A 24,667-nucleotide genomic window follows, 5' to 3' on the forward strand; every position below is an offset into this window, starting at 1 on the left:
CTAGCTCATATTTACAGGTATTTCCTTTAACCTATCAAATCTGGGTGTTTAGTGATAAAAGGAGCACTGCTGATTTGGACATGTATATCATGCATTCTTGCCTGCAGGACGGCAGTATCCTCCCAACAGGTGTCTCTGTTTCCAAAAGTCTATAGATACAATCTCAGAGCAACTAGTTCTTTGCAAGGATCTTAACTTTTATCTGTATTTTAATGTTTGTCTCTATTTAAAATAAAATTGGTATCATATTCTGGATAATTTGAATGATTCTCTTAAGAGAGAAAACTGTCCACATTTTTGCGTGTGTGTGTGTGTGTGTGTGTGTGTGTGTGTGTGTGTTCAGTGATAGAGCTGATTTCAAGTCGTGTGACTACTGGTTGAAAACCTACTTCGTAAACAATGCCTTCGTGCCAAACGAAGCCAAGTATCTGTAAGGTGAACACAAAGTTTCACAATAGTGAGAGACAGAAACAAATGGTACAAAATTGACTAGGTCACAGAGCCCACGTGTATAGGCAGGCCAAATGCAAAACCAAAAAAATACATATTCTATGTTTATGTGTTTAAGTACCATTATTATAAACTAATGTAAGAGTTGCTGATGGACGTGGAGGTTTGTGATCTTTTTTTTTTTTCTTTTGAAAATGGACCTTCTTTTACTTAGATGGAGAAACTATGCCCATGAGTAACTTAGATTATACACAGATTTCACACCCCCACCAAGGTCACGAAATGACCTCCTCTGATACTTTGAAAAGCTATGTAACCTCAATAATCAAAAAATCATTTGCAATGCATTGGTAGATTTTTCTGCTTTAAAGGATGCATACTTATTTTGCCTATATTTCAAAGTCTGAATTTGCACTGTCCAATTATGGTAACCACTAGCCATGTGTGACTATTTAATTTTAAATTAAAAATAAATAAAATACTAGTTCAGTTCCTCAGTTGCACTGCCACGTACCAGGTGCACAGAGCCACATCTAGCTAATGGCTACCATAACGGACAACACAGGAAAACATTTCCCTCATCACACAAAGTCCTACCGGACAGTACCATTCTAGAATTTTAGTTTCTAATTTCTTGCAAAATAATTTACTTTCCAATCTTTTAATTTAGAGAATTAACCACACAAAAAAAGATGATATTTGGTCTTAAAGCATTCTCAATTATATTATTCACTACAATAGAATTTATAGAAGAGCTTCACATATGCTTGGCATGTGGCTTATCACCTATGTAATGAACTTTATTGTGCATATTTATATATGTGCATAATTGCACATGTACATTCAGTGTTTAGCTATTATATCTGCTTATTTATAAATTAATCATGTTAATAAGCCCTAACTTTATTTGTGACTGTTGACTGAATGCTGTACTATAAAACACTATAATATTTTTATGCCAGGAAGATTAATTGTTAAACTAATCTATATAATAAAAGCCCAGCAACATTTACGACGGACCAACCAGAACAACCGGCCGCTATGACGCGCACTGACCACCAGGGGGCAGACGCTCAACACAGGAGCTGCCCCCTGGTGGTCAGTGCGCTCCCACAGGGGGAGTGCCACTCAGCCAACAGCCGGGCTCAGGGCTGGCAAGCACAGCAGCGGTGGCAGGAGCCTCTCCCGCCTCCATGGCAGCATAAGCAGCAGCAAGCCAAGCAGTATGGAGTGAGCAGGTGGGAGGTTAGGAGCGAGGGGTCCCGAATTGCAAGAGGGATGTCTGACTGCTGATCAGGCCTAAACCAGCAGACAGACATCCCCCGAGGGGTCCCGCATTGTGAGAGTGCACAGGCCGGGTTGAGGTTCCCCCCTCATCCCCGCCACCTCCCCCCTACCATGAACTTCATGCATTGGGCCTCTAGTTTAAAATAAAACTAATACTGGGGCAAAGATCTGATTATTGTTTCTTTATGCCAGTAAGTATAATGTATGATTCCATTGCTTAAATAAGAAATTATTATTGTTTATTCATTTCTCCCAAGAATCAAAATAAAATAATATTATATTTTGAAGACATTTTACTTTTGATAGATTGCTATGAATATTGATTGCTGTCAAATATGTGATATATTTAAAATACTTTGCTTTTGGTTATTGTACTAAAATGTGGTTCAGAATCTTGTTGTGTGTTATTGAAAATGTCCTTTTTATATTTTATCAGATTTAGAAGCATAATGTCACAAAATATACTTAGAGATTTCTCTCTTGCTTTCTAGTTAAAAGCATACACATATATACATACATAATAAAAATTTGAATTTGGTAGTATATATAAATCTCTCCATTATTTTACTAACAGGAATTTATGATAACAATTGTTTCCTTTATGCTGCCATTACAAACAGAAAAACTCCTAAATGATTAGGAACTAGAGGTTCAACTCTTCCGTGTATTTACCATCAAATGATACTTACCATTCAGTGTAAAAAAATGAATTTTTTAAGATTAAAAATTCAGGAGATGTACAGTGGAAAATACAACAAAAGTTTGCATATTAAAGAAGTACTTAATTTATAAATGAAATCAGTACCTCATAAAGACTTTTTTATTTTCTTTTGTACTTTGTTTCAGGCTCGGGAGATATGGACAGTATTTCCAAGGTGGGTACTATGTATTCTGTATTGTTTTTTGTCTGTATTTTATTTCACATAGAATTCTCATTAAGATTATTAGAGTCACCTTATGAATTTTATTCTTAAACAAGAGTTTGAAAGTAGAAGGCGAGATATAATTAACTAACTGCAAGTTTAAAATATTAATGTATATAATCTGTGGGATAGGGTAAATATGAATCTTTCACGAATGTTCCTAACCATGCTAAGGTTCATTTACAGTATGCACTATCCCTGATTAATGGATACCCAAGTAATAGCCAATTTAATCATGTTATGTTATTATATATTTGTAAAGCAAACTGACATAATTTAAGTAATTTTTTAAAAATGTAAAGAAGTCTATAGAAACATGAGAAGAGGTAAATTTGAAAAAGTGATTATTATATGTTATAAGGCCATTGTGTTTATACATCTCATTTGTCTTTCAAACCTTCCTTAGGAAATGCTGATGTCCCCAATCATTATTCTAGTTCCCCAAAATAGAGTATGAAAATAATTAGAGGAAAATTATAGTAATACAAGTAGGAAAGTAAGCCTTCAAAGAGCATGTGTCTGCATTTTTCTTCAAGAGTTTGAGTATCTAAAATTAATCCTTTGCTAAGATGCCTTATATTTTTTGAAGAAGAGTACCTAAATACTTTTTAGGTCATGATGAATTTAAAATAGTTCTCTGTGGATCAAAAATATATTTAGAATGGCTGATAAGAACTAATTATTAACTACCACTAGAATGACTCTTAGAAGTCTACTTTATATCAATACAGAAATTCATTAAAGGATGACTTTAAATTTTTAATTCTACTTCTAATTTATTTTCATGTAAAATAATGTGAAATTCCCAAAGCCAAGGAAAATAAAATAAGATTGAGCTGCAAAACCTTTTAAATACTTCAAGCTAAAAAGGAAAAAGAGTGAGAGAGAGTTTAATTGGCATTCTGACATTACACCTACACATCTGGCTTATATGTCCCACATACACTTTGGATGTCCGTGTCTAGGATCAATCAGGAAGGCCTTTTTCTTTTTTAAAAACAGGTAAATGTTTATAACGGCACGAGCTTACTTCTGTGAGAAATAGTATTGGGTAAGCCTTCAAAAGTCCGTTTTCAAAGTCAGAGTCCCTGTAAAGCTCCAGCAGGGCCTTTTCTCTGGAAGCTCCTTCACCAGTTCGATGTCTGTGATGACATCCGCTCCCTTCGGTGCCTAACCACTGATCCTAGCCGAACGGTGCTTTGTGGTCACCAGCGACATTTCTAACGTTAGGTTTCAGTAGCACACCCTCGTATCTAACGAGGATTCTTCATTACACAAAAGTGGGATCATCCGAACTACTTAAGGCCATCTTCTGAAATTTCCACTGCAGCCCGTAACTTTGTACATTAGATAGTTGTAAACAACTCTAAATATATTGGAGAGTACTTGGCGACTTATTAAGTACTTTGAAATGTTTAAATAGTGCGCCATAAGGACAAATTAAATACCATCTTCTAATCTGCCCCATATCAGGTCTGTTGCTGTTCCTTCTATGCTTATTTTCCCATTCCCATTCCCAGAGACAAATTTTTTCCTGGGAAAAAATGCTGCTGATCACATTCTCTTGCCTAATGAGGTATTGCTTGTTCTTTAAGCATCCATGAGCCACCCATTGTGTACTTTTGTGTACTGGGTACTGCCTTGTGCACGGTGGGGAGACACGATAGACTTCTTTAAGGACAAACATAATCTTTGCCCTCAAGTGGTTTATACTTAGGCAGCTGTTCCTTCATTCAGTAAACAGCAGTGCTGCCAAGGCCTTCTTCTAGGCTCTCAAAATTCAAAGGTAAACAAGGTAAGGTCTCTGCCTTCCGGAAGCTCAATATAACTAAGGAGACCAAACAAAAACAATAAGGAAAAACTTTTTCAAATACATTTCAATTAACATAATCGTCATCTCCAAGTAATCTATAAGCCACTTAGCAATGCACTAGAAATGACTAGTTGCATCCACCTTCAGATGAGCTCCTAAGCAGCTCCTTCCTGCACCAACCTGCCCAGGGCTGTCATGTCTCCAGTCACCTTTTCCCTAGTCAGCAGCATCATGTGTATTACCCCCACCCCCACCCCAATTATTTTTCTCCCCACCTCTTTCCATTCACTGCCTAGTTATTTGTCTTTTACTCCAAGCTGTGCACATTGTCACCAACTCAGTTTCCCACCTTCTTCCTTTCCAACGCTGTCCAAGTGCCGCACAAAACGCTTTTCTGCCTTTTTCCTGGGTTTGATCCCTCCCATCCTATTCTTTTCCTAGACACCCTTGCTTGTGAATCAGAAGATAATCTTGACCACTACTGCTTAGCAGTTTGGTTCAAAATCCCTCTTAGGGTCTCCAGCTACATCTCCCCAGTTCCCCAATTAAACCTGTATTTTATCAAGCATCAATATTACATATATTTTTTTAAATTTCTTATTCCATTTTAAGTGTTGTTTTTTAGTACCATTTCAATTCTTTTTCTATTTTTTATGCATTTTATATGTAAGGTGAAGATTCTGAATTGAGAATCAGAAAGCCTGGTTCTACTACTTACAAGTTTTGGTGGCAACATGTTACTTGATTTCTCTTAGGCTTTGCTTTCTTCGCTCTAAAATAAGAGGTAGAGCTTGTAGTTCATTTCTTACCTAGTTCATAAAATTGTTGAGAATCATATGCTAAGGGCTATGAAGCACTGTACAGATACTAAATGTTTTCCTTTTCATTATGCTACCTTTTGTGAACAAGGCTAGGAACCCACACTGTCAACTCCCCTTTGACAGCACTGTTCCACTGGCAAAATGAGCTCAGGGCTCCAAACAAAGAGTTTTAACATGACTCTTGCTTAGTTGAGGATTACCTAGTAAAACTTATATGCATCTTTCTCATAATGCAGAATTCACCTTTAATTTAGAAGCCTTTTTTAAATATATATTTTTATTGATTTTAGAGAGGGAGGATAGAGGGAGAGAGAGAATGCATCAATGAGAGAGAATCATTGATTGGCTGCCTCTTGCACGCCCCCTACTGGAGATCGAGCTGGCAACCCGGGCATGAGCCCTTGATCAGAATCAAACCCAGAACTCTTCAGTCCGCAGGCAGAGGCTCTATCCACTGAGCCAAACCAACTAGGGCTAGAAGCCTTTTTTAATGAAAAGTGAAATTCTTGTCATCCCTTTTGCAACTGAGGAGTCATTCATTGAATCAGTGGAACCAAGCTATTATGCCTTGGAGTTGTCTTAGGAGTTAGGGTTAGAGAGGAGCATATGGTTGTTTTCTTAGAAGGAATTCACCTAAATAAATTCTGCAGTTCACATTAAGATACTTAACATTTACATTTTTTAGTTTGAAAAAAATCAGAAGGCACAATCTGATCATGTCATGCTTAATAAATTATCAAAGGAATCTTTCCTACCTGAAGCTTTCTAACCTCATGAACCTTAGTTCCAGTTCAATATTCCACACCATTTGCAGGGTTGCCCATTAACAACTACACATATAATACCTTAAAAAAAAAAAACTACAGATCTCTGCCATCATCTCAGCTGCGAGCCTGAGTTCTTGCTCACTTAACCCCCTGGGGGAACCAGGACTGGCAGTTTGTTCTTTGGGGCAAATGGCAGAGTCAAAATGACACTCTATAAGCCTTGCTATTGCCTGTGAGAAATCAATTCAAAATTCACTTCCAACGGGCTTAGAATACTGTCAATATTCTTTTCTTCCAATTATAGACAGAGCCCAAATTTCTACAAGATTTCCCCTTTTAAATAGCAGTTTGAAAGTTTTGGAGCAATTTCTGGGGATAGGTGGGAGAAGGAACAATAACTAACTAATTAAGAGATGATATGGAAGAATATTTGCAAGGTAAAAATCACAGAAGAGAGAGCTAAATGAATTAAATGGGTTAGCCAGAAGAAACTGGGTGTGTGCGAGCCCACGCACAGGCACATGAATACTTAAAATAGCATTTGTATATGATGTCATAGCTTAAGTAGGGGAAGCATTCCAGTTTGAAAAAAAGGGTGAGGTGAGTGAGAATGAAATAAAATCCTTTGAAAATGGCATTAATGTAATTTTAACTATAGTTTTTGAAGCTAAATTCTTAGAGTATAAGTAAGGAATAAAGTACACATTAACTGAAGTAGCAAATGCAACCAAAAATGCCTAATGTTGCTAAAAGTAAATGTTGCTTGTATTCTTTTGTGCTCTGTACTCCCTAATTATATGCTTAAGCAACTGGAGTGCCTTTTTGACCCACCTAAGCCCTTTTTGTGTATTATATTCTTGCCTTTATGATAAAGTCTCCTGAGCACTGCACACAAACATACCTACCGTTAACTGAAATATACACCCAGTTCATTGCCACCCGCCCTCATGACCTGCTCCAGCCTGGTGTTTGGAACGGTCTTGGCTGTTCCTCAGGTGCCTGTATTGAGTGACTTCATCTTCATCATGTCGCTCAGTGATCATGGACAGCACAATCTCCTTAAGACCCCCCGTTAGAAACTCTTGTTGTTTTTTGCAGCATTTCGTAGAGATTACTTCAGATTTTTTAAAAAGATTTCAAGATTTTCAAACATGCCCAGTGAACTAGAAAGGAGTAGGTTTCAGAGATCTGATATTAGTTCAGTTTTGTATGTTGAATGTGTCCTTTTAATCTTCCTCTCGGTGTTCTTATATAACCCCACACAAAAGTGTGCAAACAGCCAAAAACAAAAATGATAACACTGGGAGTGTTTTTAAAACATTTCTTCTAAATATTCTTCTAAATATTTTCTAGATATTTAAATAGTAGTGCAATATTACTTTCAAATTTCAAATATTTTAAAATCAACACTTTGAGTCAGGAATCAGATTTTAAGTTAGATAAACTTTCAAAATTGTAAATCAAGAAATGAGATATGGCGCAAGTGCAGCAGAGTCTCAGAACGCCATGACTCAATCAGATATGCTTCTCCTCTGGGGCACCTCAGGAGCTACTGGGGATGTGAGTGTTACACTAGAATGGAGTGGGCACATTTCATAGATTTGTTTGAATATGTAGAAGTCTTCAGCTCCCAGGTGCATCCTCACATACCCTTAGATAGATGCTAGATTATTTTTTATTCTAAGATTATCCATTTCTCCATATATATGAAATGACAGAAATCTGCCTTCACCAAAAAGACCTAGATTTGGGGTAAATCTTAAAATATTTGTATAAATTTACATTTATTTTTTATCTAAGTCAGCATTATCATTCCCACTTTCCCAATATAGTTGATTAGTTAGTAACTTTAATCATGAGTAAGTATAGCTTTGTTAGTTGCATTTCATTAAATTTTACTCACATTTTTTGTGAGTAGTTTTGGAAATCAAGTTATCCATGTTCATTTCAATGTAGATTTGCTTTTCAATATACTTGGAAAACTAACATTTTTAAAGAAGAATTCATTTAAAAAGAAAAAAAAAAGAGTTCTCATTCTGCTATTAAACATGGTTCCCGAGCTGGTGTGGGGTGCACAGCAGGACAACATAAAGCGGAACGCCACCGGTTCCTGTACCTGTGTCTGCTCTGCAGCTTAGCTTTATTTTTAAAAAAGCACACATTCTCACTCATACAATTTTAAATTTTATGACATAACTTGTCTTGAGTTAAGTCCAATCCTCAGTGTAATTTTCTTTTAAACAGCCAAAAACAGCGTACAATGTCAATGGCTTAGGGGAAAAAAATATTAAATCTTTCTCTCACTTGAAATAAAAATTAAAAATTTTAACCTTGAAGTTTCTTTTTACAAGTCTGTAAATTGGACCTCGAAAGTCCCTCAGTCACAGTCACAGTCACATTACTGTGTGAATGTGAATGTGCTTTGTACGCCAATGCCATTCAGTTCGTATTTCCTCTAGATGTGGAGTAGCAGACGACCTCACAGGGCTAAAATTGTACGGTAATAATTAGACTAGCAAATTTAAATAGAACATGAAGTGATGTACTGCTTAGTGTTTGATTAGATTGCTAATATCAGCCATTTTATCTTAAAGGAACGTTTCAAAGTAAATCATCTCTTAAACTAATGGTAGAAAAAGGTTCTAAAGCAGGTTCATCTCGGAGCCTTCTTTTCCTCTAAAAGTACATATTGAATTCTCAGGTCCTAAGGTATTTCTCTTGTTCTTAACTATAGTTGTTAACTATCTTCTTTTTTTCCTTATGGTTCATATAAAATCATGGTTAAAATAGTGTTACTGTGCAAACCGTATGTGGAATGAAAGGGAAATGTTTATAAAAACGGTGATCTTTTGACGTTTGACTAATAAAATTACCAAGAGAAGGTGTCATTCCGTCATGTCTGATCAGTAGGTTGGCTCTTCATCGTGCCCCTGCTGGAAATGTTTTTTAAACTCTCCAGAGTTCTAGGAACTCTGTAAGCTGAGGGTGGGAAATTGAATAAATATTGATTCTGAGACTAAGAAAAAGAGTTGTGGTGGGTTATTTCGGGTGTTCTGTGTGTTTTTTAATTTTCATTTGGGAAAGCATTAGTACTTGTCAAGGTTCAAAGAATGAACCAGAAAACATGCTCTAAGATTAGAATCACAAGTCGGCTTTGTCCGTAGAGATGCTGCTATAGATTCCAATTTTGAAACAGTACAATGCAAGAGGGAAATTAAAATCTTCAACAATGCCTTGTTTTCTAAATCTTGTTTACAGAACTCTCCCAATAATATGAGCCTGAGTAATCAACCGGGCACTCCAAGGGATGATAGCGAAATGGGGGGAAATTTCTTAAATCCTTTTCAGAGTGAGAGTGTAAGTATTTCCTTGACTACATTATTATATCCAGATTTTATTTCTGAAGCTCTTCTATTAGAAGTAATGCATACAGCCATTATTACAACTGTTTAGAGTTCAATAGGTTGATCTTTTAAAAGTCAGAAAATGAAGTGAAATTTCTTTAAAAATTTTTTTAAATAAACTTTTTCTTTTTTACTCCCATGTACATAATTACAAAAACAAAAATTATAATACTAACTTTCTCATACAGAACATCCACCATCAGGGACACACTGGAATTAGGTTGCATATTTGATAGTTTTTGTAAGTTCTCCCATTACTAAAATGTCTGGGATCACTGCAAACCCAGGTCTGTGCTTAGTGCTGTCTGTCCTTAAGGCTCTAAAAATTATCTAGATGTCTGTACTCCACTAGACCTCACTCCCTGGTTTTACATTGTTAACCTGTTTTTCACATTTAACCTAAACTGGCTACCCAGCTTTTTTTTTTTAGTGTGAGTATAGTGTTAAGCAAAGGCAATATCATTCATCCTCCATAGAGGTAGATAAGAACAAAAAGAGAAGCAATAGAAATCACTTGTTCATTTAATAAACAGTTACTGAGCATGTGCAATGGGCTGTGCTAGGCACTGGTGAGACTAAAAAGACAATGTGGTGTCTTTTTTCAAGGTGTTATTATACAATACAATGACTTTTAAACTAATATTTCACATTAAAAGCATCTATAGGATTTTTAAAAATAGAATTTGCCAGAACCCTCCCTAGACCTAGTGAACCAGAATTCCCAGGAGTGGGGCTGGGCAACCCTGAAGGTGCAAAAGCTCTGTAGGTGCTGCTGCTGCTGCTGCTGCACATTCTCTGCTCAGAACTACGGGACTGGAACACAGCGGAAAGGATTTCAGACGAATTTCACAGTCATAGGGCTAGTGCCTCCGCACATGACCGCCATCTCTAAAACTGATTATGGAGGATCTACCAAACTGCAAACAGAATCCAAAGGAAAAGCTACCCTCATTTTGGCCTAATTCAACCTTTAGTAGAGGAGACACCATCAGAGTCTGAAGCAGTGGCTAGTAACTTACCCACTTTTGCACAGAACAGTGCTTTCCAAATGGAACCCAAAACTGGGTGTTCTGTGGACTCTTACTTATTGACCTAGCGCCTCTGCATGGGATAAGACCGGCCCTCCTTTTTGACTTTACTTCTGTTAAAACTAGAAATGCAGTTATGCTGATCTTTGGTTTGTGTGTTTTATTTCCAGGATATATAAACACAGGTGTGGGGAAAAGTAGGTTTACAGTTGTGAGTAGGCAAAAGGAGCTTATTTTTGTAGTATTATTATTATTTACTAATTATTGTATTATTTCCCATACAAACAACTGTAAACCTACTTCTGCCCCACTCTGTGTATATGTATCTTAGTAAGGACAAAGAAGGCATACATAAAAATTCATATTAAAAAAAAATCAAGAATAGCCCATTCATGATGAGGAAATAGGAAATACATGAGAAACTATGTAGTTTATCATAATGCTTAGGATTATGGAAATTATTTCTTAGATCCTGGTTCTTTCTTTAGTTTGTTGCAAGACTATGGACAAATTAATTAATTTTAAATAATTAGTTAATGTTTACTTGATCTAATTAGATGCATTTATTTTTTATGCTAATTCTTCCAGCAACAAAATGCTATAAATTAGTGAGGTATATGATAATTACTTCAGTTCAATTCAACATTTATTGGGCCTGCTTTATGCAAAGCACTAGGTTAAGGACAAAGTATTCCGAGATAAATATAACACATCCCTAACCTCAAAAAATATAATCAGATGGGGAGAACATACTTACAAAACTAATTAAACCATATGTCAGAGTAATAAGTGCTATCATAGATATAAACCAGGTGTTTTAAAAGCATATAGGAAATTATTTATTTTAGATCGGATAAGAAAACTTTTTTTAAAGTTCCCACATGACTTAAACTCCGGAGGCGCTGTCCCCTCTCCTTCCCCCCAGACCTGTCACTCCTGACTGCTGCCTTGTTTACAGGGAAGGGGGTGCCACCTCAGGGTTGGCACCAGAATTCTCCCTATGGTGACCAAAGAATCAGATATAACAGGACTTTACAAGTGTCTTTGTGCAGAATACACGCCAGCCTCACCCTTTAACCCCAACTGGAGTATGTTCACGTAAAACAGCGGGCCCTTTTGTGAATTTGTGCCTAGAAAAGAGAGCAGCTGGAGCAGGGCCTCGCCCACCCTGAGCCCTGCCCTTGAGGCCTCGAAGAAGGTAAAATGCTCTGCAGAGTTAGGAAAACAGTCCCCACCTTTCCTCCTCCCTCCCTCGCTCCTGGCCCCACCAGAGAAGTCTCCAAAGGCACAGTAATTGGGTGGTGGTCTAGAAAGGGCGCCCCCACCTGGAGGTAGCAGGTCCCCCCGGGGCTCCGTTCTCCTGTTCACCTGGTGAGGGCTCTGCCTTACGAATGAGGTCACTGTTTTCTGTGGTTTCCTCTATCACATCACCACACATTTTTGTTTAGACTTTTTTTTTTAAAAGATCAAGAAATGAGAGCAGAGAGGAAGGAAGACAAAAGAGATTCCTTGCTGACAAGTGGAAGGCCTTAGGAAGAAGTAGACTAGGTACCTCCAAAAAGTTATAATGTCTACACGGCCCCTTTTCTGCGACTTCCCAGTGAGCTGACAGCAGCCCCGCCTGGGCTCGTGTCTTTCCTGTAACATTTCCAGAGCCAGAGCAGCCGCACCTAGGCTCTCCCCTGTTGCTGCTTCTATCCTAAGACCTTCCTTGTTTCACTGTCCCCAGCTTTAATAAACGTACTTTCAAAAGAAAAAAGAAAAAGAACGTACTTTCAAAGTAAAATTTTCCAATGAATAAACATTTAAAGTTCGTGGGGTTTTTTTAATGCCCATAAGTCTGAAAAGCACATATTGCTGAGCAGTCTGCCTTTTGAAGATTTGTTGGTCTTTATCTTGAAGTTAAACCACAGAAAGAGGCCTGGGAAGGAAGCAAACATCTATTGAGTGCTTATCATTACACACACCATCCTGGTCACTTCACATGTGCATCTTCATTTAATTCCTCTAGAAACAAAGATTCCCCACCTGAAGGCAGAAACCTTGCAATGCCAACATGCTTTACACAGAAAAATGTGAATTGGGAATGTTTCACTATTCAGCCTCCTGTTCTTTAGATCCTAAACAAGGTCTTTATTTCAAGAAACAAAGATGCCCCCTAGTGTAAATTCGATGAAATGTTTGCTTTTGAAAATACAGAATACAAAAAGGCTTAGTTCAAAAAATAAATGTTTCATGCTTCTCAAGTAAAAAAAAGACACTTAACCTTATTTCTTGAATTAACTTAGCAGAATATTTTCTCCATGGCATTAAACTATAATCAACTGATCAAACATGATATTAAAATCATGGTATCAATTAGGAATCATAAGCAAAACGCCCTTACTGCCTTTGTCATTTTCTGCTCTTGCAAAGAAATCACATATGGCCACTGTTTTTTACATAGTCACATACACACTGAATTGATCTCACTTTAGTTTAGCTCAGAGTAGCTGCAGTATACTTATCTCTCATTAAGAAAATAAAATATTATCTATGTACGTAGAAGTAGAAATATAGTGAGATCTGAGGTGTTCTTGACGTGATTAAACAGGAACTTACAAACATTGTTTGGGATTTAATGGATATCATGCACATTCCATGAGCGTAAAAGGGGTATACTAAAGGGAAAACCATAGATTCTCTAGTACATACCAAGGCATATTCATTTCAAAATATATTTTACATAAAAAGGTAAAACAAGCTAGTATGTGCTGAAAATTATACCTTGAGGTTTCACTCTCTTGGTGCCAAACCAAACACTATTGCTGTCAGCAGCTTTATCAGAGCCATTTTATCATCTGCTGAAGGAGAACCAGACTCAGAACAGTTTTGAAACAGGACAACCCGATATCCCAGGATTCTGCCGCTCCCATGACAGTGTGTCTTCACATATGGAGGCGGCCACACAAGGAACACATTGCATGTGGCCTAGGACAGTGCACCATGAATATTTAATGTCCCTAAATCTGATACCCCATTTAACACCTACTCTTCCTTTACTTCTGGAAAACTCTAAGCCACTTCTCCTCTGAAGAACAGTAACCAGTAGCAGAATACCTTTTCCCATGCACATTCTGCGAGCTGTAGTAGAAATTTTGTGATGTTCCTTCGTTTTACGTAGTTGAAGCATTTCCAATAAAGCAGCAGCAATGAGCAGGTTGTAGCCTTAGCCGTGCAAACAATACATCACTATGTAAACCCTCAGACACCCGTGCAATCTATTACCCTGCACCAGGTACACACAGAGCGTCATTTCACAGCTACTCAGACTGTGCAGACACCATTCGCAGATGCTTGCTAATTTTTCTGAGTTGCTTGCTTGGAGCTGCTGCTTCCTTCCTTTCTGACTGACCCTTACTTTCTCTCTCTCTCTCTCTCTCTCTCTCTCTCTCTCTCTCTCTCTCTCTCCTCTCTCTCTCTCTCTCTCTCTCTTTTTGTGTGTGCCTTATTTTTTCACTTAGTTTCCTCCCCGGACAAGCCTCGCTCTCCTAACTTCCCAGTGAATCTGTAACAAGTTTTCATTTTTCTGTAAAACATTTGAAATATCACAGGATAAAAATCTTAACAATTGCCACTATGAAAAGATGGTAGCAACTAACAAACATGCTTTACATGCAGAGAATGTGTATATATATTTATTTACCTGCACCTATACTTTTGACTGTGCATATTAGAAAGAAGGCTGTAGTATATCTATAACTGCATTCCCTAACATGACATGACATATGTGACATGAGAATCGGCTGGAATAATCCTATGAAAAAGGATTGAAGAATTTCTAAAATCCCGATGACCTAGGGTGTGCATTAAATGAAATGGTCTCTGGAGTTCATTATGACTTCTCCAGAAGTTTTCTTTTTTCCAGACATTTCCTTTGAAGTTTTTTTCTGAAATGCTTTAGTATCTTATACTGTTTTTAGATTATTGACACAATATGCCCAATAAAATACTTGCCTTGAAATAATTCGGCTGTGTTATTTAAATTTAAATTAATTATAATAAAATACAACTAAAATTTCACTTCCTACCCTGCACTAGCTACATTGTAAGAGTCAGTTGCCATGTGTGGCTAGTGGCTGCTGCATGGGACAGCGCAGAAAACATCCACGATCAATCGCAGAAAGTCCTATCGGACGGCGCTGACGGGGTCACCGATTCTTACTGTAAATAACAGTAGCTATAGAAAGCATAGATTACATTTTTCTGTGCCCATTTTTTTTGCCATATTCTCTTAAGTTTTTCTACTTTTAATAAAACCTTGCTATCCATTTATTTTCCTGTTGTTTATTCTTACACCTGAAAGTCAAATACCAAAATATAATTCCGTTTCATTAAAAGCTGTGCATAGTTCATTGACGCTTGCTGCCATTGTTAATGATGGGAGATTTGCATGGTACCTTCTGATGAAATGGGAGCATAACCCCCTTCCAGCACCGGGTCAGGGGTGAGCTCCATTTTATCAGTCCTTGCTCGTGATCCTTGTTGGGTTTGGGTTTTGCTTTGCTTTGCTTTTTTTGCTGCCATTATCAAGGGTAAAGGGGAGAAGTTTTCTATCAAACTGAATCCCCTTTCTCTTCCCTGGCAATCTCCTTTTTTTAATCGCCCTATTCACCGTAATACAACATACAGAGTCAGCAACATATAATTTAGCTTTCTTATACTGAAAAGAAATTTGAGGCTGTTACATGATTAACCAGTAGATTTTTCTTGATTTGACCTGTGTTAAAGATGAACACAGTCTTCCCCTAGGGTCCAGTGGCCTGTTTTCAGGCCTGGTCATCCACCTTTATTCAGCATCAGTGAGTGTTTTTTATTTGAGCCCTGGATTTACGCCTAATGACTTTCTGTCCAGACTTCTGCCAACTGAGCTATGGTCTCCTTCTGCTCTTCCTTGGGAATCTCATTTTTTCTACATTCATAAGCCCATCCTTATCTAAGTATACGCCTTTCCCCTTGTGTCTGGCTCCTAAGTACCTCAGCTCATGTGGAATTCCTGTCATTCCTTCCCATCTGCTCCCTTTTGTAAAGTGTATGCTCCCTTTTCCAGGGTCATCACTGGTCCAGGTTAAGTCCCTGGGACCTGGGACCTGGGACCAACCCCCTTGACTGTACCTGCCTCTGTCCACAAGGCACCATCATTATTAACACGTGAAAAGGAACTCCCCTTTGCCCTGGTCCTCATAGGTTTCTACTAAAACATGTGTAGTATTTCAGGGCGCACGTGTGTATTTTAATCTAGAAATGCTCTTGGGAGTGGAGGCCCTGCCCTCACATCAGAGGCTGTGGAACTATGTTGTCCAAGAGGTGGGCCACTGGCTCTATGGGGATATTTAAACTTAAGTAAATTAAGTAACATTAAAATGTCAGTCCCTCAGTGGCATTACCAACATACCATGTGCTCAGTAGCCACATGTAGCTAGTGGCCTCTATGTTGGGCAGCACCGTCTTAAAACACATCCATCATTAAAGAAAGTTCTGTTGGAAGGTGCTGCTCTAGAACTTTCCTATCACAGCCTGTCCCTCAAGAACAGGAGGGTAGATTGGCATATTCATCCAAATAATTCCTCTCGATTCCTCTCTCAATCATTTTCGAGACCACTTGCAAACTTCTGAAAACCTCACCCAAATCAAACCGACAAGAAACATGTAACAACAATGCCCTACGCCCACCCAGAAAAGACTGTGGGTTGAGATTAGATTAGGGAAGATGCTTATATGCTAGGTATAGCTAGACTCTTAAATATTCTAAGTGCTTTAATGATAACTTCTTACGGCCAGCTGGGAGTTGTTTTTGTTTTGTTTCCCTTACACTGTTAATCAAATATTTACTGAGTCTTTGCCGTGTAGTCAATCAATACATGGTTTTAAGGGTTATATATTTAATCCTCCCAAAACCCCCTTAAAGTGGGTGGTAGCATTAAACCCACTGTAGAGGTGAGGGAACTGAAGTGCAGAAAGCTTAGGTAACCTCCCAAGTTTACATGGCTAGTAAATACAAGACTGTCCCACCACCTTATTTCATTATGATTCGGCCTTGGACTGGATTTACCCAAATTATAACACATGCCCATGAATCTGCTGGAAGGAAAAGGCTGAGGAACTGGGTAATTATCATCCACCTGAATCCAGGGAGAGAATGTGAATGGTTACTTTCCAGAGGAAATGTTAAAAATTTCAGGACTAAGTCAACTCTATATGCATTTATTCTTTTTATAGTTTCTTGTTTTTATGTTGTATGAGGTTAAAAGCTTGAGCATAAAAGATTATAAGACATTAAAATTCATAGTTACTATTGTTTACCACGAAGAACATTAGTGGTCTGTAAAAGAATTGTTGTTAAAATATGGATTCTTCTTTCTTTCTAGTATTCCCCTAGCATGACAATGAGTGTGTGATCCATTACCAAGTCTCCTCATGAAAACCACAGTGAGTCAGCCCTTCACAGAACTACTAGGGAAGAAAATTATTCATCACAGTGTACAGTTAAACAAAGGAATCTCAGTCACACCAAACCAACCTTTTTATTTCCTGCTCTCTCCCCTATTTTGTGAAGAAAGCGGGTCCAAACGTGATTCAAACAACTGTACGGAGCGGCATATTAGAATTGCCCTAAAATGAACTGCAAATAATTATCTGTGTATGTATATGTGTGGGAAAGAGGATGTATTGTATATGTGTATGTTATATGGACATATACACATGCATACATTGGCCCACAGGACATTGTAAAATACTATCACAATGACATCTTAAGTAGAAATGAGTAGGGACTTTTATTCCATCCTTTTTTTTTTCACGTTTACATTTTAATTATTAAAAGTTGCTCCTGCCCCTCCCTGAACTATTTTGTGCTGTGTATATCACTGCTTTATATAAGTTATTTTTTAAGGTGAACTCAGATGTTATGGTTTTGTAAATGTCTGCAATCATGGATAGGAATAAAATCGCTTATTTGAGAGCTTTCATTAAATCGCGTCTGATGCAAGTTACCCTGTGAATCACAAAGTGTACTGTTTCCAGAAAAAAAAAGAAGAAGAAGAAGAAACTGTCTTCATCTTTATGTCAAATCAAGCAATTTCTCAGTTACCTTTAGTGAAAATATTTTTGTACCTTTTGTTTAAAAAAAAATACGTCAACAAAAGCTTAACTGGGACCTAACAGTATATTTCTGCAATAACTGCTTTAGATAAAATTCTTGATTTGTTTGTCTTAGATGATACAGAAAATCCTTAATTAGTACCAATTGCTTAGGTCTTAGGGCATAGCAATAAAGTGACGGGGCTTGTCATGTTTTTAGCAACATATTTTCTTTATACCACGATAAAAACCCGAGAGATCAGAAAAACCATTTGCTTGAATCTGTCACTTCTCACCAGGAATACTAGAGCTAAATTTTAAATAACAAACTAATGTGAAATGGTATCTGATTTTTATTCTGACCTTTTGTGAACATTTTCCACATGGACATTGCAGAGGAGGTGCATTCAAATGACTGAGATTTTCAGCACAAGGAGGAATGCGTTTTCCCCACACCCAGGGCTCTGGCGTGCTGCCTTCCTGCCCAGGTGCGGCTTCCCAGCAGCAGAGGACCTGCAGGGTCCCCGCTGGGCACCGCTCACCGGCCGCAGAGCTCCTGCTCTCTGCCCCGGACACAGACCGATACTGAAATCACTTAGAGGAACTGCATTCCATTTGGCCATTGACTTCAGCAGGCTACATCTACACTGTGTCACTGTTCAGAAAAAAATGAGTAAATGCTAGAAAAAAAAATTTTTAACCACTTTTCTTACGAAAGCCCCTTGCCCCATGGCACGTTCCAGATCTTTGGGGATTTTTGGTGTGCAATCCTAGGTACAAACACCAAAATCATAATAGAAAAGTGTGACAACTTTAATTGTAGACTCTGAAAGATAAATTGGTAATCTTTTCTGTTAAAATTGTGATATAAACAACCATGGATAAACATCCACTATGTTTTCAATCTCCAGAGACTTTGAAAAGCATTGTTTAATTTCCGGTAAGAGGACTCCTTCTTTCTTTAGGCTCATGGTCTCTAACGTGAAAATTTGGCGATGTGTTTGCTAATTCCTGACCCAGGTTATTATTTCTCTAAAATGTGTAGTGATCTATTCCTTATGATAATAAAGAGTTTGCCTGTGCATGACACAGGGATGCTGGGCAGAACTGTTGAAGGGAAAGAGAGAGGCCAAGTTAAATGTATGTTCGGATTTAAGTTCTAATCAAAGGAGTCGCCGTTACATCGTGTGCAGAGATCGAGGACTGCGCACTGGAGAACAGCTTCAGGCTTTCAAGGACTTTCATGAAGAATTCGAACTAAAAGGTCTGTTTGACTCAAGCCAAGGCAGCTTCAAGATGACACTTTGTACCGGCACATAAATTTACCAGAATAATTTTAACCTTCACTGTTTGTGGTAACTGTGTGAACACCGGCAGTCCTGTGGTTAAGCTTAATCTAGAATTTTCAAATGTTTGGTTGAGTCTTTTCTTCATTGTTACTGATCTTGAATTTCTTTTATTTGCCTTCTAAGAAGGTATTGTTTCTTATTATCACAAAGAATCATGAACCTTATTTTAGTTGGCCCTTATTTTAGGGGGTAATATTGGAATATAACTAGCAATATGGGTCCCATTATTTCTAGCCTATTTGGTAAAAAAAAAATGTAAAATTTGACTTTTTTTCAGGGTATTGCAATCAACTCATCGTAAGTATTTACTTACTTTTCTCTCTTGGAACCCAGATTAAAAATAGTTATTTCAAATTTTTCAAATTCCCAGAATAGTTGACATTTTATTTTTAAGGAAAAAATTATATTCAAGAGAACCATAAAATAAGGATACTTAATTTTAATATCAAATACTTTTCTCATGTACCAAATAGAGGATACTATATATGTATATTAATTTTTGTTTAGGTTTTAAATCATTTAAACCTTCTCCTTTTCTCTTATAAGAGGACAGTGTTTTCTCTTGTGTTTTCCATCTCCATCCATGTGTTTGTTTTGATATATAATACCTTTTCCTGAGTTATTTCTACATATTTCACCTCACAGTAATAATGTCAGCAATTCTTGCCTACATTGAACATAGAAAATACACATATGAAATGTGAAAATAAGTAATAGATGAAAACGTTAATTCTCATTACTCTGCTTTGCATTCTGACTAACTCACATGGTTGAAAATACATGTCAGATTCTCTCTAAGGTATGTATAATCTTAGCCAGCTGTCTTTCTTATAGTCAAGTTGCCCATGGGAACAAAGGCTATGGAGGGCCATTGATCTGGTAACACACACATGTTCAGTGGGTGAATCTTTGTGCTCCTTTTCAATGTTCCAGTTTGGACTCAGTCACTGATGAATACGAATTACACAGCTAGGAATCTGAGGTTAAGTTTTCTCTACTGCCAAAGATTAATATATTAATTTTGCTCTCCGAGTCACAGAAAGTACCCCAAACACCCCTTTCCTTCTAGTAATAAAATAGAGAAAACTTCCATTTCTATTTTTATGGTTCTCTAAGATGTCTGAACTCTATTGCGTTTCATAGGTCATTCAGTTACCACTCTTCCTGTAGTTTGAAAGACAGCCAATGGAATAAATGAGTTCAGTTTGGGACATGGGAAGCCTACATCTGTCCATACCACTTCTTCACATTATCATTCTGGGAACACGCAGCAGCAGAGCATCCAGAACTCCCTTGGCAGAAAGTTTGCCAGTCCTTCATACTTGACCTGATTGTTTCTTGCATGGCTTTCTCCATCCCTCCCTCCCTCCCAATCCCTGCACCTTCCAGTAGAAATAAGTTGCAGACTGAGCATTTTTACCTTCTGAGCCCTTACAGTTTTCTTCTTCATATAATATATAGTTTTCCCAGGGGAATTCATTGCAATTCCCATTTCTTGATTATCACGGTTAATTAGAAAGAGAGCCACAAAGCATAGCTACTTCACTTTGGTAAGCATTATAGCATTTGACACTGGTTTTCCCTCCATTTTGATGTGTTAGGTACTATAATTCTCTTCCTTGAAAACTGATACAAGTGGTGCAGGAGTGTATAGTGAGGGAGAAGTTCGATATGGAGGGGGAAAAGTTGCCCAAAATATTTCCAAAAAGTGGATTAGTCCTTTTTTGTTTAACCCCTCGAGGTGGAATAATTTTATTTGCTGTGAGAAACAGGAGTCTGTGTTTGCTTAAAAGAGTAGTACCCAATTGTAAGCATGTGTAAGGGGCTCCCTGGGTCTGTGAACCATGCCTTGAGAAATGCTGGAAACATAAAAGAAAGAATGGTGAACCACTAGGAATATTATTCCATTTTGCATACTCAATGTGTGTGTGTGTGTGTGTGTGTGTGTGTGTGTGCGCTGTTAGGTGTGGTAGTGTGAAGTTGGCTCACAAAACACTCCCACTATGATTTACATTATTATAGCACAACTGGTAACTATTCAACATAATTCTTTCCTTTGATTGCTTTTTATTTCATTGGTAAAGTAAGTGATGGAAGTGATTTAGGATGAAAAGAGAGCAGTACAGACATAAGCAGATGGATCTCCTGTGCCCAGCTTTAACCTACCCATGTTAGCTCATCCACATTAGGCCCCCTTATGAAGGCACTGCATCTAAGGTAAGATCATAAATGATCATTTCATCATTAGTCACTTCACTACCAGGAATCGTGCAGTAATTAAGTATAGTTTTTTGATGTTGACATTTGTTTACAATAAGTGGAATTGACATTCTTAATTTATTTCACCATTACCCGTGGAACTGTAATTCAGATAGAAAGAGATGACCTACAGATGAAAAACACCTGAGACCTCTCTAATTACTCTTCTAAACTATATTCTAAAAAGAAATTCTCAGTTGAATAAGTCTCCTAAACAGAATTTCCTCTGTTAAGTTTTCCCTGTTAACTTAGTATAATTGGTCTTCCTGAATAGAAAAGCATACTTTCTGTACGTAGCCTAATGTGAATATTTTTGCTGTCTACATCCTTACAAATTAAGTACAGCACTCTCTATAGGTATTGTAAATTTTAAAGTGGGACTAAGTGTTTTCATGTATAGAATTAGTTTATGTCTTCCCTCTCTGTGGATTTACTACCCTCAGGATAAATTGGACTATTTTTGATTATCCCGGTCATTGAAATGTTATAATCTGTTCCCAGGAATATATAGCATTTCATTTTTAAAATAAACTGCAATTAACATGACAAAAGTGAGTGTTAATATTTCTAGAAAAGTGATATAAAGGATTTATTCCCAGTTCACATTAAAACTTTATCCCACTCTCTTTTTTGCACCAAATGACCTCAGTACATTGCCAAAAAAGTGAAATTTGGATTCCTCACAGTGTTCTCAGAACACAATACAATACATAGTCAGCTAAATTTCTATCATGTCATGGTAAAATTGCTCAGTAAAATATAATTAACCATCTATTTATTAGGAAACAATAATTCAAATAATCAGTCCGGTTTACAAACTTTAAATTTAGCAACACTCTAGGAATTATCTTAGTATAAACTACTGATTAAAATGTGTACATGGCTTTCTAGCAGATCATATTTCAGAATGGTTTACTTTCCTTACATTTTGACAATTCAAAACTTAACAAACTACATGTTGGAATAAATAAAGGACATGCTATTGTGTCAAACATGAAAAATGGAAAAGTCTTTATTGTGAGTTCTTTATTCATAATAGCCATCAGCTTATTGAATTGTTTAATTTACCTCGTTGTGATTTTATGAATTTATGATGTTTTCTTACTATATGTGTTAAATTGTTACCTATATTGTCTTCCTGGGAAAAAATAGGATTATTTGTAAGGTTTTTATAAATGTACAATGTATGTATAAATATAAATTGGAATCTGAGATGACTCTCAGTAATCTTAATTCCACCATGGCCACCAGCTACCTGACACATTTTGTAAATTTTGCATCTGTGTGCGTGTGCAGGTGTACTACATGTCCATTACTGCATTTATTCTCAAATGGAATTATCACTTCATGTTTTGCACAAGTATTTGAGCTATTCATGTAATGGGAAAAGTTGCCGTAAATATGTACATAAATGTCCCTTAATTTGGCACATGTTTTCACATTTAATTTTAAAATACAAGTTTTCATTTAGTTTTTACCCTTCTTTTCATTTAGTTCTTAGCCTCTGCTTTATTACATATTTAAAAAGTAAAGGAAATTGTTCATATGAAGCTAGCATAAATACAGGGTGGGGCAAAAGTAAGTTTGCAATTATATATGAAACACAGTTTATTCTTGTATTATTATTATTTTTTTAATTATTGTATTATTTTCCATATGAATATTGTAAACCTACTTTTGCCCCACCCTGTATTTTCTGAAAGGTAAATCAAAATATAACTAATGTGGACATCTGTGTATATAATTGAAATAGACATTATGCCTTATGTAAACATCAGGAGTCTGTAATATACAAGAATTTCTATACATTTAAGAAAAGGCTATGATGAGTGGTTGGCTCTGTGTGGTCAGATAACTAAACTTTGAATTAAAAAAAAAACATATTATTAGCAAATAGGTATCAGTGGATAAAAACTTGGTATTTTATTCCAAATAGGAGTACATATGATGGAAATCTAAAGCAATTATACAGGTAATTGGTCCAAAACTATGCTTATCAAGTACATTCATCTTTCTGATGATTTGTCCACATGGTTGCCTCAGCTCACCATTGCCCACGTGAAGATTCTGATGTAGGTTCTGCACACTGCTCCCTGGATAAACAAGAATATAAGTGAAATAAGTGATACAGAGAAAGAAAAATACTGTATGTTCCCTCTTATATGTGGAATCTTTAAAAAAATATCCTCAAAAAACAAGCTCATAGATACAGAACAGATTGGTAGTTACAAGAGGCAGAGGTGGGATGGGAGAAATGGGCAAACTGTCTGGATTTTTTATTATTTTAGTTTAAATATATTGAAAAAATTAAAGAATATAGGAGGGGAAAGTTCTATAATTTAGATTAAGAATTCATTCCTAACTATCAATTAAATATATAAATCATGCCAGAGTTGTGGGTTCGATTCCCAGTGGGGGGCATGCAGGAGGCAGCTGATCAATGATTATTTCCCATTGATGTTTCTCTCTTCTTCCTTCCTCTCTGGAATCAATAAAAATATATTTAATAAATAAATAAAAGGATTATAAAAAAACACCTATACACACAAGATTTATAGAATTGGAAAACTAGGAACTTAACCAAAAGAGATTTGTGAAAAATACTAAGTAATTTTTGCCTTGAGCAGAGAGAGTATGTGTGTGTGCAAATAGTGATTTATTAATATATTTCAACTTTCAAGCTCTTTTGAATAAATGCTTTCTTATTTCATATATTAGATTTAGATTTTACCATTTAAAAGATAAAAATCAAGACATTCCTTAATTACTTGACCACTAATTTTTGTTTTCAATGAGTTTGTTAAAAGAGTATGTGGAATATTTTTCCTAACTCTTAATTATAAGACAAACCAGTCAGAGATGTAAAAGCACTGGTTTCTGAGGATGTTTTTATGTAGAATTGTTTTCAACTGGAAAACATAGTCTACACAATTCTGGAATGCAAACACAGATTTATAAGATTAGTTTCCCATTAGAGGAGCTTTATTCTCCTGAGATAGTTAGCTAATGCACTGAGACTTGAAGGTAGATGTGTGAGGTTTCCTTTGACCTTTACATCCAGAAGAGATGAGGCCAGGGGAGGAGTCTCATTGCAAAGGACCTGGAAATTTATTTGCAGAATTGGCTCCTCTGTCTTCCTTTGAATGAAATCCATTTGCTTACCCAATCTGAGCACAACACTCTTTTTCCTGGGGCTGAAAGTTTGACAACTTCTGCCTGAATCATGGGGACTCCTACTTCTCAAGCCATGTTTAAGCCAAAGAGCACAAATTAAGGTGGTGGGATGGGGACTGTAACGTAAAAACGGGGACTTAAAAAAGAAGCCTGTTTTCCTTTCACAACGAAGAGCACATAGAAAATACTCTTACAGGTCGGTGAAGGAATTAGTCATCCAATCATGCATTATTTTGGTCAACTGAAACCTAACTTGCTCAATAAGAAATTCAC

At 36.8% G+C, this 24,667-nt stretch overlaps 1 protein-coding gene across 5 annotated transcripts in view; it reads left to right on the forward strand.

Moving 5' to 3' along the window:
* Positions 1-18,699, forward strand: part of SSBP2 (single stranded DNA binding protein 2) — a 225,800-nt gene extending 207,101 nt beyond the window's left edge. For 4 of the 5 annotated variants that reach the window (XM_079793538.1, XM_079793541.1, XM_079793539.1 and 1 more), the window contains 3 exons: positions 2,584-2,612; positions 9,320-9,418; positions 16,901-18,699. In XM_079793538.1, coding sequence (XP_079649664.1) covers positions 2,584-2,612; positions 9,320-9,418; positions 16,901-16,930 — 158 coding nt within the window. In that variant the 3' untranslated portion in view covers positions 16,931-18,699. The remainder of the gene's footprint in view (positions 1-2,583; positions 2,613-9,319; positions 9,419-16,900) is intronic. The other variant, XM_079793540.1, reaches the window with a different exon arrangement.
* Positions 18,700-24,667: the final 5,968 nt, after the last annotated feature.

This window comes from Cnephaeus nilssonii (assembly GCF_951640355.1).
Source record: "Cnephaeus nilssonii genome assembly, chromosome: 2".
Classification (NCBI taxonomy): Eukaryota; Metazoa; Chordata; class Mammalia; order Chiroptera; family Vespertilionidae; genus Cnephaeus; species Cnephaeus nilssonii.